The sequence below is a fragment of the Trachypithecus francoisi genome, unplaced genomic scaffold, assembly GCF_009764315.1.
Source record: "Trachypithecus francoisi isolate TF-2019V2 unplaced genomic scaffold, Tfra_2.0 Lachesis_group14, whole genome shotgun sequence".
Taxonomy (NCBI): domain Eukaryota; kingdom Metazoa; phylum Chordata; class Mammalia; order Primates; family Cercopithecidae; genus Trachypithecus; species Trachypithecus francoisi.
The window spans coordinates 58,267,667-58,280,978 of record NW_022681459.1 but is presented as its reverse complement, the minus strand read 5'-3'; the positions used below and the strand labels follow the sequence as shown (position 1 = coordinate 58,280,978).

The 13,312-nt window shown below is 38.1% G+C and overlaps 1 protein-coding gene across 2 annotated transcripts in view; it reads right to left on the bottom strand.

Moving 5' to 3' along the window:
- EFCAB6 (EF-hand calcium binding domain 6) overlaps positions 1 to 13,312 on the bottom strand; it is a 308,815-nt gene that overhangs the window by 194,976 nt on the left and 100,527 nt on the right. For both annotated transcript variants that reach the window (XM_033233690.1, XM_033233691.1), the window contains exons 10-11: positions 10,639 to 10,763; positions 4,989 to 5,137 (exon numbers count right to left, since the gene is read on the bottom strand). In XM_033233690.1, coding sequence (XP_033089581.1) covers positions 4,989 to 5,137; positions 10,639 to 10,763 — 274 coding nt within the window. The remainder of the gene's footprint in view (positions 1 to 4,988; positions 5,138 to 10,638; positions 10,764 to 13,312) is intronic.

The window sequence follows — 13,312 nt, the reverse complement described above, 5'->3', positions numbered from 1 at the left end:
GCAATCATGTCTTTCTTATTCTCCAATGAGTCTTTGGTGTCCAGCACAGTGCCTGGTATATAATAATTGCTCAAGAATTATTTACTGACTGACTGGGCAAACATATGCAAAATTATAAAGAACCTAAAGGCCCAGATGGCAGCCAAACAGTTAAATAGTCTGATGTATAAAGTGCCCAAACAACTGATCATGATCCAATCAAACCAGCTCTTTTGAAAGTGCTGTTTGCTTTCTCTGGATGGAATGCCTTTTTCCAATGTGTCTGTATCAGAAACTCCTGTTTAGCCCTTGAAGGTTCATCTCAGTTCTGTTTACTATAAGAGGCATTGCTAACTTCCCAGCCAGCATGAACACATTAAAGGAGGCCTTTGGCAACACTGGACCTTCCTCCAGTCTGTGGAATAAATAAATAAGTAAAAAGACTGGAATAAATCTATCAACAAAATGATTTTAAATTCAGAGCTGAAGTGGAAACCAAGAAAGGGAAATCCATATGTATTAGGAGCAAGGAAGGACCCAAGCCAAGGACAGTAAGAACGTGAGCTGTTGCAACAAGAGCTCAAGGCTTTATCAAGCCCAGACAGAACCGTATGTGTTACCAGCAACCCTGAAATCTAGTGTAGGCTCAAAGGGAACAGGGTTTTAATGCCCATTTGGGGTTAGAAAACTTGTGATTGTGCAAGACTGGGAGTAGGTTTGGCATAGCAGCGAACCAAAATCGATCCTAGAAAAAGAGCCAAAATGCAGCCAAGAGATAAAGACAAGAAAAATATAAAAGACAGCTTAAGAGACATGAAGAATGAAATGGGAAGACCCAATATTTATGTAATGTAATAGGAGTTCCAGAAGAAAAGACCAGTGAGAACAGGGTGGAGACAATATTCAAAGAATCATAGCTGAGAACGTTCAAAAACTCTGAAAAATACAAATTCTCAGATTGCAATAGCAGGAGTGTGGGAAGGTTAAATAGACATCTATACCAAGATACATGGTAGGGAGACTGTAAAGTCACCAAAAGAAACAAAACCTTAAATAAGAAATCACCTATAAAGGAATGACAGACAAACAGCAGAACCTCATAGCAACAGCAGAGGCCAGAAGACCGTGAAGAGCACCTTCGTGGTACTAAGAGGAGATAATTCTCAAACAAGAAATCTGTTCCCTGCTACATTTTCATTAAAGAGCAGGGCAAAATGAAGATATTTCTGAAAACAAAGACTGAACTAAACACTCACAGGACCTTGCCAAAAGGATTACCAAAGGATATACCTCAGGAAACTGACTCCAGAAGAAAGGAGTGAGGTTTGTGAGGCAGTGCTGAGCAAACAAACGGTAATCATGGGAAAACCTAAACAGTATAGTCAAAAAAACAACAGTCGTGAATGCAGGTCCCATCAAAACAAGGCGGAAGCAAAGCCCACGTCAATGACAGCATGGAAGGCGAAGGTGCTTTTTCATGCAAGACAGTAGAAATACTGATTAACTTCAGACTTTGTAAGTTTAGAACACAAGAGAATTTTAAGGAAAACCACTATAAGAATAGAAATAAAATATTTAAGTCTTAAAATGGTGGAAGGAAAAAAAAAAGAGTGATAAACTAAAAAAAAAAAAAAAAAAAAGAACGTTGGCCAGGCACAGTGGCTCACACCTGTAATCCCAGCACTTTGGGAGGCTGAGGTGGGCAGATCACCTGAGGTCAGGAGTTGGAGACGAGCCTGGCCAACATGGCGAAACCCTGTCTCTACTGAAAATCAAAAATTAGCTGGGCGTGGTGGTACATGTCTGTAATCCCAGCTACCTGGTAGGCTGAGGCAGGAGAATCGCTTGAACCCAGGAGGCAGAGGCTATGGTGAGCTGAGATCACGCCACTGCACTCCAGCTGGGTGACAGAGTGAGACTCTGTCTCAAAAAAAAAGGAAAACTTAGCCAACACCAAACAAGAAAGACAAGGAATAAAGAAAAAAGAAGAAAGAGCAGAAGAAATATTAGTACAAAATAAGAGGTAGGGGAGGATTCAAACATATTAACCACAATGAATGAGAACAGACTAAACTTGACAGTTAAAAAAGCAAAGATGTTACTTTTGGAATTTTTAAAAAAATAGATATATGCTATTTAATAAGAAATGCCTAAAATATCACAATAAAAGAGTAAAAAGTTGGAAAAAGATATACCTGACAAATACTAATTAAAACTGTTATAATTCAATAGCAGATAAGATAGACCACAAAAGGCATTCATAGGGATAAAAGGGCTATGATATAATAGTAAAGGGAACAGTTGACCAGGAAGATATGACAAATCTGTACTTCCAGATATGTGTACCACGAGAACGGTATATAATACAGCAGTCATGATATTAGCACTTAAATGTTCACTCTGCTATGGTTTCCAGTAATCTATTCCCCTGGGAATTCAGGATGAATGCAAAAAAGAGACTCAGAAATCCCTAGGTCCCTGGATAGAACAAGTTATAAGAACACCTCAGCCCTGGCCACCCTCAACCCCCAAAACATGCATTCTATGCACCCATCATATTCTTCATAGATATCATCACTCTGGCAAGTCTTTCTGGCTTGGGACGATTTGTTATTTATTTCTTCGTTTTTTGAGACAGAGTCTCACTGTGTCGCCCAGGCTGGGGTGCAGTGACGTGATCTTAGCTCACTGCAACCTCCGCCTCCTGGGTTCAAGCGATTCTCCTGCCTCAGCTCAGCCTCCCAAGTAGCTGGGATTACAGGCGCCCGCCACCATGCCCAGCTAATTTTTGTATTTTTAGTAGAGATGGGGTTTCACCTTGTTGGCCAGGCTAGTCTCGAACTCCTGACCTCAGGTCATCTGCCTGCCTCGGCCTCCCAAAATGCTGGGATTACATGTATGAGCCACTGCGCCCAGCCTTATTTCTTCACTTTTAGCATCTACCACCATGTCTGATACAGAAAGGCACTCAACAAATGTTAGCTGAATGACATTGTATGCATTCATTACCATTATAATTTTGAAGACTATGAAGCCAATATGAAAAATGTCTATAATATGCATTTCTATTTTAAAAAACACAATATAAAACTCTGATGCACTCTCTGATTACAAATATGTAAAGATTATATTTGTGTGTGAATACAAAAATGGAAGAGAACGTGGAACAATGAAAATAGTAAATTTGTTAGGTAAGGAGGATGGTGACTATTTGCTTTTACTTTTTATTATTGCTATTAAATTATTATTTGCATAATTTTGAAAATGAGATAAGAAGAAATGGTCGCATAAATTTTAGCGATCCAAGAAAGTAATTCCTGAAAAATGTCACCATGTGTAGACAGAACAAAAGAGCTGTTTTCTGAGCCATGGAAATATTTACTCCTAGGGCCAAACTTTGCTTTCACTCTAAAAGCCACAGTATTCATACATGGTGATTCTCTCTGGACATATAGGGAGCTGGCAAGGAAAGTGGGGTGCTGCGGGGAATGGATCCAGCTGCTGTAGCTTCATGCTGCATTTTCCCTCCCCTTGTCTCATGCCTCTCCTTTCTAGGAAAACCGCAAGGCACCTATCAATTACCCAGAGTTTGACAGGACAATCTTTCCATTAGCCTCTACTCTACTTCCCCCCAGAAAAGGTTCTCTGTCTTACCTGGGCAGAAAACCAGGTAAAGAGAATATTCCTAACCTAGATTGTGGTCTACATATACCATTTCAAATTGAATAGAACAGGGATCCTTGGAGAAATGGCTCATGCCAGGTCCCAGGCAAGGGATGTACAAGAAGAGCCTGGAACATTTGTCATACAGGAAAGCAAGGAAGTTGTCAAAGACTACCCGGTCACATCAACAGGATGTTGGAACCAACATGAAAATGCTCCCACTGGCCAAGATGGAACGAATTGAGTATCAATATAACAGCTGTAATGAACTGAGACACAAATATGTTTAAAGTCATGAGTCCATCATCATTATTAAGAAAAAATAATTAAAAAAAAAACACTCATTGTTCACTTTTGGAGGATGCTAGGGAACCAGTTCATTATTTTGGAAAGTAGGAAATGCAGAGAAAGAATCAAGGATATCCTGCCTTTCTTATACTAACTGTGTCTCGTTGTTACCAAATAGTTGGAGAGGGGAAGTTGTTATTACAGAAGTCTTCCAACTAGTAAGAGAAAAAGAAACGATAGATACAGAATGTCATCATTTTACGATCTCCAGTGAATGAATGGATCTAGGTATGATCAACAATGGTTGATAAGATCACGAAAAGAGAGACGGTCTATATATGTTTGCCACTACCTATGAAGTACTTCCCCCCCCCCACACACACACAATGAACATGGGTCTGTACATCTATATCTAACTATCAATTTAGGGTAGGGACTTAGGGGAGGGAGACAGGGAACATGTTAAATGTCACTGCGGGTTACAAGCAGTCAAATCCAGATTGTAAGAAAGCCCCCATAATGAACAATCCAGATGACTTCTAAAATTAAGAAATGGAGAGGAGGGCTATAGTTCTAAAAAGAATTGTGATAAATCAACCAGTTGTAACTACAGACTTAATTTGGATCCCGACTTAAATAAATTTAAATTAGAAAACATGAGGCAAGCAGTTAGATTTGAACCTTGACTGGATATTTATTAATATGATTGATAACTCTGTTAGATGTGAAAACTGTATTTTTACCTTGTTTCTAAAAAGAGTTCTTATTTTTGAGAGAGAGAGGGAAACATGCTATCTGGTGTTTATTTCAGAAATATCTGGGGTTGAAGAAAATGAGCAGGAATACAAATTAGATAATTGGCCAAGATTTGACCACTGTTGAAGCTGGGTAGTGGGTACATTCGTGGATTCACTATATTATTCTCTTTACTTCTGTATACGTTTTAAATTTTCAGTAATAAAAAGTCTAAAACATTAATAAAAAATAAACGAAGCTGTGCCTTATTCTTACGGTTGACGTTTGAGGAAAAAATGTCAAGGAAACAATGAGACTCTTACCTTTTCATTAACTGGATAAAAATTCTTCTTGGTATTTGGTATATAAAGGTGTCCAGGACAATCTTTAGATAATTAAAAGACACGTAGCCACTTTTACAGGGGTCCCCTGCACTGAGGGCCTTTTCAATCTTTTCATAGGACTTGGAAAGCTGTAATAAATTGAAATTAGAGTGTGACATTCATAAATATCAACTTCATGGAGCTATTCAACCATTTTATTTGTACCAAAAACCTCTTCACATTTTTCTCTCCAAAAACTGATCAAAAAGGTTACTATGGCATGTACTGAACTTCAAATGTTTAATTGATGAGCTCACTACAAAACAGTTTTCCGAGTCACAGCTCCTCAAGTGACAAGGCAGGCACGTTTCTCAGGGAAAAGCAGCACATAGAAGAGCTCCACCTCAAATTTCAGAGCTAAAAATACTTGCTGGATCTGCCGGTTTGATACATCTTCCTTAATACACTTTCAAGCTTTTCCCTACTGTGAGTCCATGCTATGCTTCTCCTGATTAAGTCAGGCCAATCAAACAAAAAAGCTGCTAATATTTTATTTAAAATACAAGTAGCTTTTACAGTAAGGAAAATTATTAATGTAAGGACTGCATAAACAGAATATACATTGGACATTTCTTTAATCATTCTTTTTTTAAGTGAGGAATTACAAAGAACCTGGGTGAACGAGCTTGCTTATTGGGGCTTCTAAAATGCAGTAACGTAGGTTAACCACTGATTTTTATATGACTCAGAAAAATACTGTGAAGATTGGTTTTATTTCCAAAGGTTTTCCTGCTGTTTATTATTGAGTAATAACAATATTCTCCAGTATCTTCAACCATCTCACTTTGTCTGAATTCAATTTTTTCCTGCTAACTGGGATAAGAAGATAAACAAAATCACCAACAACTTGGTACAAAAGGTTACTTTCTTAAAGAGCTGCTGCAACATGGAAATGTGTGTACAAGAATCTCGATCCACTAAAGGAATAAGAAGCAGAATCACTAAATTTTCCTTAGTGTGTATAGGAATATTGGTATCTAAAGGGAAACATCTTTAATAAAAATATTTAAAGATCTAAGTTTATTAGAAAGGACCTAAGCTTCTTAGAAAGTTGCATAAAATTCACCCAAAGTGCAGCTAAATTTGTCCATTTCTCTTTCAGGGAGGTGGACTGCATCTGATACACTGCCTGGGGGAAGACTTGCAGAGAGAAGCAAGAGGCAAGAGCCTGGCATGGAGCGGGGGCTCAGTGCAGTTACTGGATTGATAAAACCCCCCCCTTTTTTTTTTTGAGACGGAGTCTCGCTCTGTCTCTCAGGCTGGAGTGCAGTGGCGTGATCTCTGCTCACTGCAAGCTCCGTCGCCTCCCAGGTTCACGCCATTCTCCTGCCTCAGCCTCCCGAGAAGCTGGGACTACAGGCGCCCGCCACCACGCCCGGCTAATTTTTTTATATTTTTAGTAGAGACGGGGTTTCACTGTGTTCGCCAGGATGGTCTCGATCTCCTGACCTCGTGATCCGCCCGCCTCAGCCTCCCAAAGTGCTGGGATTACAGGCGTGAGCCACCGCGCCCGGCCAATAAAACCCATTTTTAATGTCTTAATGACATTTGGTTTTCCATACTTTTTTTTTTCTTCTGGAGAGTGCTTCTGCGATGATCAAGAGTTTTTAGAAAAAGGGTAAGGTATGAAACCGAAATACTGTCTTTGTGACAAATACAACTTTTTGGAAATTTTCATTGTTACTGTTTATATAGAAAGTACAAGCCTTTGTTTAAAAAATGCAAGCAATTCAGCAAAGTATAAAGAAGGAAATAAAAATACCTGGTAGTCTCACCTTCACATACCATCATATTCTTGATGGAAAAGCCAAGGGTACATCCATTTTCCATCTTCATATGTTTAGTTTTTATAAATGTTTCCTTGATCTTAAATCTAAATGAGGTCCCTGTTGTTATTCTCTCTCATAACACCCTGGTCTTTTTCATCATTCCACTAAAAAAAATTGTATTCATGACTTTTTACTTGTTTAATAACTCTCTCCCTGATATAAGGTAATGTGATCTCTATACAAGCAGAGATCGTATGTTTTGTTCACAAATAATTATCTAGAATGAAGCACATTATTGGCATGTGGTCGGCACTCAATAAATATTTATTAAAAGTGGATATATTTTTATCAAAAAGTTATAAAATATAAAAAGCTGTTCATCACATTAGCAAAAAGTGAAATAAACAAACAAAAATTATAGCTGAGATAGCATTCATCTGTATCAGGCTGGCAGAAATATACAAGCTTAGCAGTATCAAGTGTTGGGGAACGTGGAACGGCAGGAGTGCTCATGTGCTTCTGGTGGGACTGTAAATCAATATGGTGGCAAGCAATAGGATACCGTCCATTGAGCCTGAGGGGTGTGTTCTCTACAACCCAGCTCACAACTCCACTCCTAGGTATAATTCCCAGAGAAGCCTTGGCACCTGTGGACCAGAAGCTAAGCTTACAACCACTTATGGTGGCACTGTTTGGATTGGCATACAACAGGAAGCAATCCAAATATCCATCCATAGGGAGAATGTATAACTTATAAAATATTTAGGTAAGGGAAACTGTACAGCAGTGAAAATGATAACATAGCTATACCCATAATATGAGTGAATCTCATCCTGAGCACAAACAGGATGAAAATAAATGGTTTTGCAACTATGCCAACATATGATGGGAAAAAGAGAAAGAAGGGTCAGGCAAAGACAAAGAACCCAGAACGGAAGAAGACAGAATATGAAAGAATATGAACACATCCCCTGCAAAAATTTCATGTCACAAAAAGCAACTAAATTAGAAAATCAAGTAATTAAAAGCAAATCTTGAAAATGATAAAATAACTTTTTAGAAATTTTCATTGAGAAGAGAAGGAATATTTCTAAGCTAAGAAAATAGAAAACAAAAATAGCACCATTACAGGAACTAATAAATTAGACACAGCAAGAATAAGAGGCAAGGATGAGATTTAAATTAGTATTAAAGGAGTGCTGTGGAAGAATCTCAATGAAGCAGAGGAAAGGGACAAAAGAATTCAATCAACTTGAGAGAAGATGACAGCTATCAAGGAGAGGCAAAGATGATCCAATATAAGGATAACAGGGACTACTGTGGAAGGAAGGAAGAAGGAGGAAGGGAGAGAGAGGAGATGATTTTAGTACTATGGCACAGTATCCATTGCTTGCCACCACATTGATTTTCCTGAAACAAAGGAAGAACTGAATCTGTACATCACACTGTGTTCCAGGAAACTTTGTCAAAATGCTCCACGCCGAGATATAGCTTTGTTTTGCTTTGTTAATTTCAAGGATCAAGAAAAAAAAAAAAAAAGCTTCAGGAATCCAGGTAAAAAAAGAAATCACCTACCAGGGAGAAAGAAATCTGGTTGACCCCAGGTTATTTTCACAGCAACAACCAATGCTGGAAGACAATGGAAAAAATATTTACAACATTACAAGGAAAAGAAAGCATGATGGAAGGATTATAGCCAGCCAACTTGCTGTTCAAGTATAAAAGCAAAAGGCACATAGTTTCAACTATGAAAAAAACAAAGGGAATAAGGCACCCATGGGCCTTTCTTAAGGAAATTACTTGACAATGAAATCCAGCCAACCAAAAAATAAATCAAAATAAAGGACTCTGAGAGGGATAAACTGTGATCAGTGCTGCACTGTCGTGATGCACATTAAATTCATGCAAATATCAAACAAAGTCAAAACAACAGGGGGAATGATGGCAACGGAACAGAATAGAAATATTATAAACTCAGCTAAGGACAAACTATAAAGAGCAAAAATGGTGGGTGGGAGGGAGGCGTAGGAAGAAACCAGTGCCCGTCACTTCGAGTTTCCTAGCAGAAAGCCAGCCCATACTGTCTGAAATGGAAACATCCTTCAAAACATAGTTCCTCCAGCTCTTCATAGCTTTTTAAATCCCTTTTCTTGCCTCAAAGTCCCTTTGGGGACCTCACATGTCTTGCGGGAACGAAATGCTCACCCAGAGTTCAGAAGTGTCTCTGCTTTCCCTTGAGGACAGCGTTGCAGGGTTAAGGGCAGGGACTGGATATGCCTGCACTGCGTGGGCTGTTTACACTCAGCCCCAGGACTCAGCTGGACTCATTTAACCTATTCATGCCTCAGTGTCCTCAGCTGGGATGCTCACCGTGCACTCGCTGCTCATGGGGCTGCTGTGAAGGCTGAACAGACCACCAGGAAAGCACAGGCAACATCCCAGAAAAGAGTTAATTATGATGGTGACGGTCACATTTCCTTTTCTTCTGGGAAATTTAAATTAAATACGTTTTATTTTTAAAAAGGAGTATGATCCTCTTCTTATAAAATTATTTCTATCTATGTCTCCACCTACCCACCGATGCAGCCGTCCCTCCATACACGAATAAAGAGAGGTCCAGAATTATGTTCACCAAATGTTGCCTTTGATTCTTTCTGGGTGGTAGATTGTGAATAGTTTATTACTTTCTTCTTTGTATTTTTTAGAATTGCTTACATTTTTTTTTGCAATGGTCATGTTTTTATGAAAACAAGAAAGTCATTAACAACAACTAGAGAAAACAAATTTAACCAAATTACCCACAAATATGACAGTGCTCACTTCTCCAACAATCTTATCGACACTGGCCTTGTGAGTTCTTCCTGCATTGACATCCATCTATTGAACATTTATATTAATAATATGTAAAAGTTTTATGAATGTTGGGAATTATTCATCTGTCATTTATGTTGCACATATTGTGCCAAGTTTATCATATGTTTATACAAAGTTTTGCTGTATAAAGGATTTTTCATTTTTCTGAAGTTAAATTTTATCAGTCTTTTTCTTTAAGGCTTTTGGGCTTTACTTCATGCTTACAAGAGATTCTAAATTTCAAGATTAACAAATGTTTACCCACATTACTTATATTTAAATCGTTGATGAGGATAGAATTTATTTTTGGTGAAGAGTGGAAGGTTATAAGATTCGTTCCCCAAAATGGCTGGATAGCAAATTATCTCAATAATAATTACCAAATAAGCCTCTCTCACTACACTTTATTGAAATGCTTCACATCGCAGGCTAAGTTCACATATAAAGAGTGGTTCATTAGCCAACTATCCTTTTAAATCCATTTGAATGTCCATTGCTGCACGAATGCCATATTGTCTTAATTATTATGCCTTAATAAAATAATTTATATGTGTAGAATAAGTCCTCTATTATAATTTTTCAAAAGAAAAAATATATATCCTAATATAGGAAGAACGGGCATTAATACTAAATCTTCCAATCCAAGAATCAGAAAAGACCTCTTCACTTATTCATGTTTTCCTTTATGTTACTCAATAAAGTTGCATTATTTCTTTATATGTCTTATTAGAGTTAGTATGTGAGTAGCACAAAGGATGTACTTAAAAATTAATTTCACATCACCATCACTATTATCGATGATCAATGTATTGCTGTTATTGGGAGGTAGGAGGGGTCTCAGTATTGGGGGAGACATAGGTAGGATCGAAACAAATTTTAGAAATAATGTGTAAACCTAATAGTTTTCCATATTGTCTACTTTGCTGTGTTTACTCTGTAGGTAACTGTGGCTTAGGAAAACATCTTACTTCTAGACAAAAGTTCCTCTCAATTTCATCCAAGGAGTAGCTTCTCCAGGTATCTTCAGATGATGCAGAACTGAGCAAACGCTCCTTTTTGGAATTTTTGGCTTGTTGATTCTCCAATGAGACCTCTATTGAAACAAAATAGCTTTAGCTTATCAACACTGTCAAAGGTTAAACATTTAAATATTGTTACATTTTAATCATTATCTGTTTGGTAAAAAAGTAAGGCTTGAATAAACCAAGAAAATGATGAACCATCTGATTAATGGTGTTGAAATAACTGGCTAAACATTTTGGAAAAAATGAAAGTAATCATCTACTCACTATCTTACTCTAGGATAAACACTAGATAGAGTGAAATGTACACTAAATAGAATAATAAAACCATAAAAATAGAAGAAAATTAAGATGACTATTACATACTACATAATCTTTGTGTGAGAAAGCCTTGCCAAGGAAAACACTAAAGCCAGAATTTATTTAAATAAAGAATAAGTCTGACAACATAAATACTTGATTTTTGTTTGGTTAAAAAAGAAGCCACAAGTTAACGTGAAAAAATAATGAGTGGAGAAGAACTATTGTTAATATCCATGAGAAATACAGGTTAATTTTCATAATATATGAGTGGCTCTTATGAATCAATAAAATAAACATCCAATAGAACAGTAGACTAAGGTTATAGACAGATAATTCACATAAAAAGAATTTTAAAGCATCCAATAAATATATGGACTACTCAAGCTCACTGATAATTTTTAAAGTCTAATTAAAACAAGTTAACATTTTTTTCCTACTTGTCAAATAGGCAAGGAGTAAAGGGAATAATAAGAACCAGTTCTGGCTTGTGTATAAAAACTTGGTACTTGAATATGCTTAAATCCTTTCTAGAGCTTTGTACTCATAGAATAATAGGGCCACTCACCGAATTCACATGGATAAGGATATTTTCTGCACTTTTCTTTATAAGAGAAAAAAATGAAACAATCTAAATGCCCATTCATAGAAGATGAATTTTATAAATGAATGGTTCATCAAGCCTATGAAATACTACACAGACTTTAAAAACAAAGATACATGTCTAAATTAACAGATGTGGGAAATGTTCTTTGCTATATATTGCCTCATGATTTTAAAGGAATAATTAGCATAATTTCATTTTAACACTTACGTTGTATATCTTTCTATCCATCCATCCATCCATCCATCCATCCATCCATCCATCCATGTAAGCATCAGAAACAAAATCTGAGAGGATACTACACGAAAAAGAATACAGTGGTAGGATTCAGGTAGTAGAATTATATGGGATTGTTATTTAGTGTTTTGTTTTCTGGCTTTTTTGAAACAAGCATGTATTATTTTTATAACAAAAGAGAATGAAATAAATCTAAAATATAGCCATTTTCTTTCTCAAAGTTGACTGCAAAGAATCACAAACGGTTTCCCAGATTTATTTCCTAAAATGTCTGCAAATATGCTTCAGCCAAATTAAGCACACTTAATTCAGCTGCAGTTAACAAACTGCCAGTCATCTGGAATTCTATTTCCTAGCTCCAAAAAAGAGAAAGGGGAGGAAAAAAAAATCCCTCTATAAAACAAAAGACAAAGCTGATCTTTAGAACTTGGTCATGGCCAGGCATAGTGGCTTATGCCTGTAATCTCAGCACTTTGGGAGGCCAAGCCCGGCAGATCACCTGAGGTCAGGAGTTTGAGACCAACCTGGCCAACATGGTGAAACCCCGTTTCTACTGAAAATACAAAAATGAGCTGGGCATGGCGGCACACTCCTATAGCCCCAGCTACTCGGGAGGCTGAGTCAGGAGGACTGCTTGAACCTGGAAGGCGGAGGTTGCAGTGAGCTGAGATCATGCCACTGCACTCTAGCCTGGTGACAGAGAGAGGCTCCATCTCAAATAATAGCAATAATAATAATAATAATTTAATAACAACAAATTTGGTCTTGGTCTGGAATTCTATAGCCACAGTGGGCTTGGGCATTTGAAACCTGGGGTCTCAGGACATTCGAGCTGTGAGGGCCCTCGCTGAAAGATGAGGAAGCCGTGTCACAGAAGAGGGACCTGAAGTGGTCCAGCACACAGAGGCCTCCAGCCCCTCTTGGACACATCCTGTTCTCAGTCCACCTGTAATACTGGTGCTCTCATGGCACATCTCGGGAAGCCCACTGGGGCTCTGTTTAAACAACACATCTGGATCGGAAGGGTGGAGAAGGGGTTAGGGTATGAGGCCTGCCCTGGGGAGCTCCCGGCTCGCGGGTCTGTGCACATGCCCTGTGGCTGCTCTCACGGGCTGACAGCACTGACTGACAGCACTCAGTACGGTGTATTCCGTGACGCCTCTCTCACCACAATTCTACCAGCTTTCATTCTCCAGGGCAGCTTGATAATGCCTGCAACTTTCTGATTTTCTCAAAATTTCCTCTGAAGGATGATGCTACCTGATGTGAAACTGGGTAGAGAAGCAATCCAAAGCTTACAGTGTGGTTTACGTTCACTGCAGGCGAAAGGAAATCTGCTCCCCAGCATCTTTCTTCACGTGCCCAAATAGATGGTGCTTTTCATGAGCAAGATAGTGGTGGCTTATTGAGAACACAAATGGAACCAAAACAGAGGTTCGCAAAATTAATAGAGTACATTGGTCCATATTTAGAAAAGCC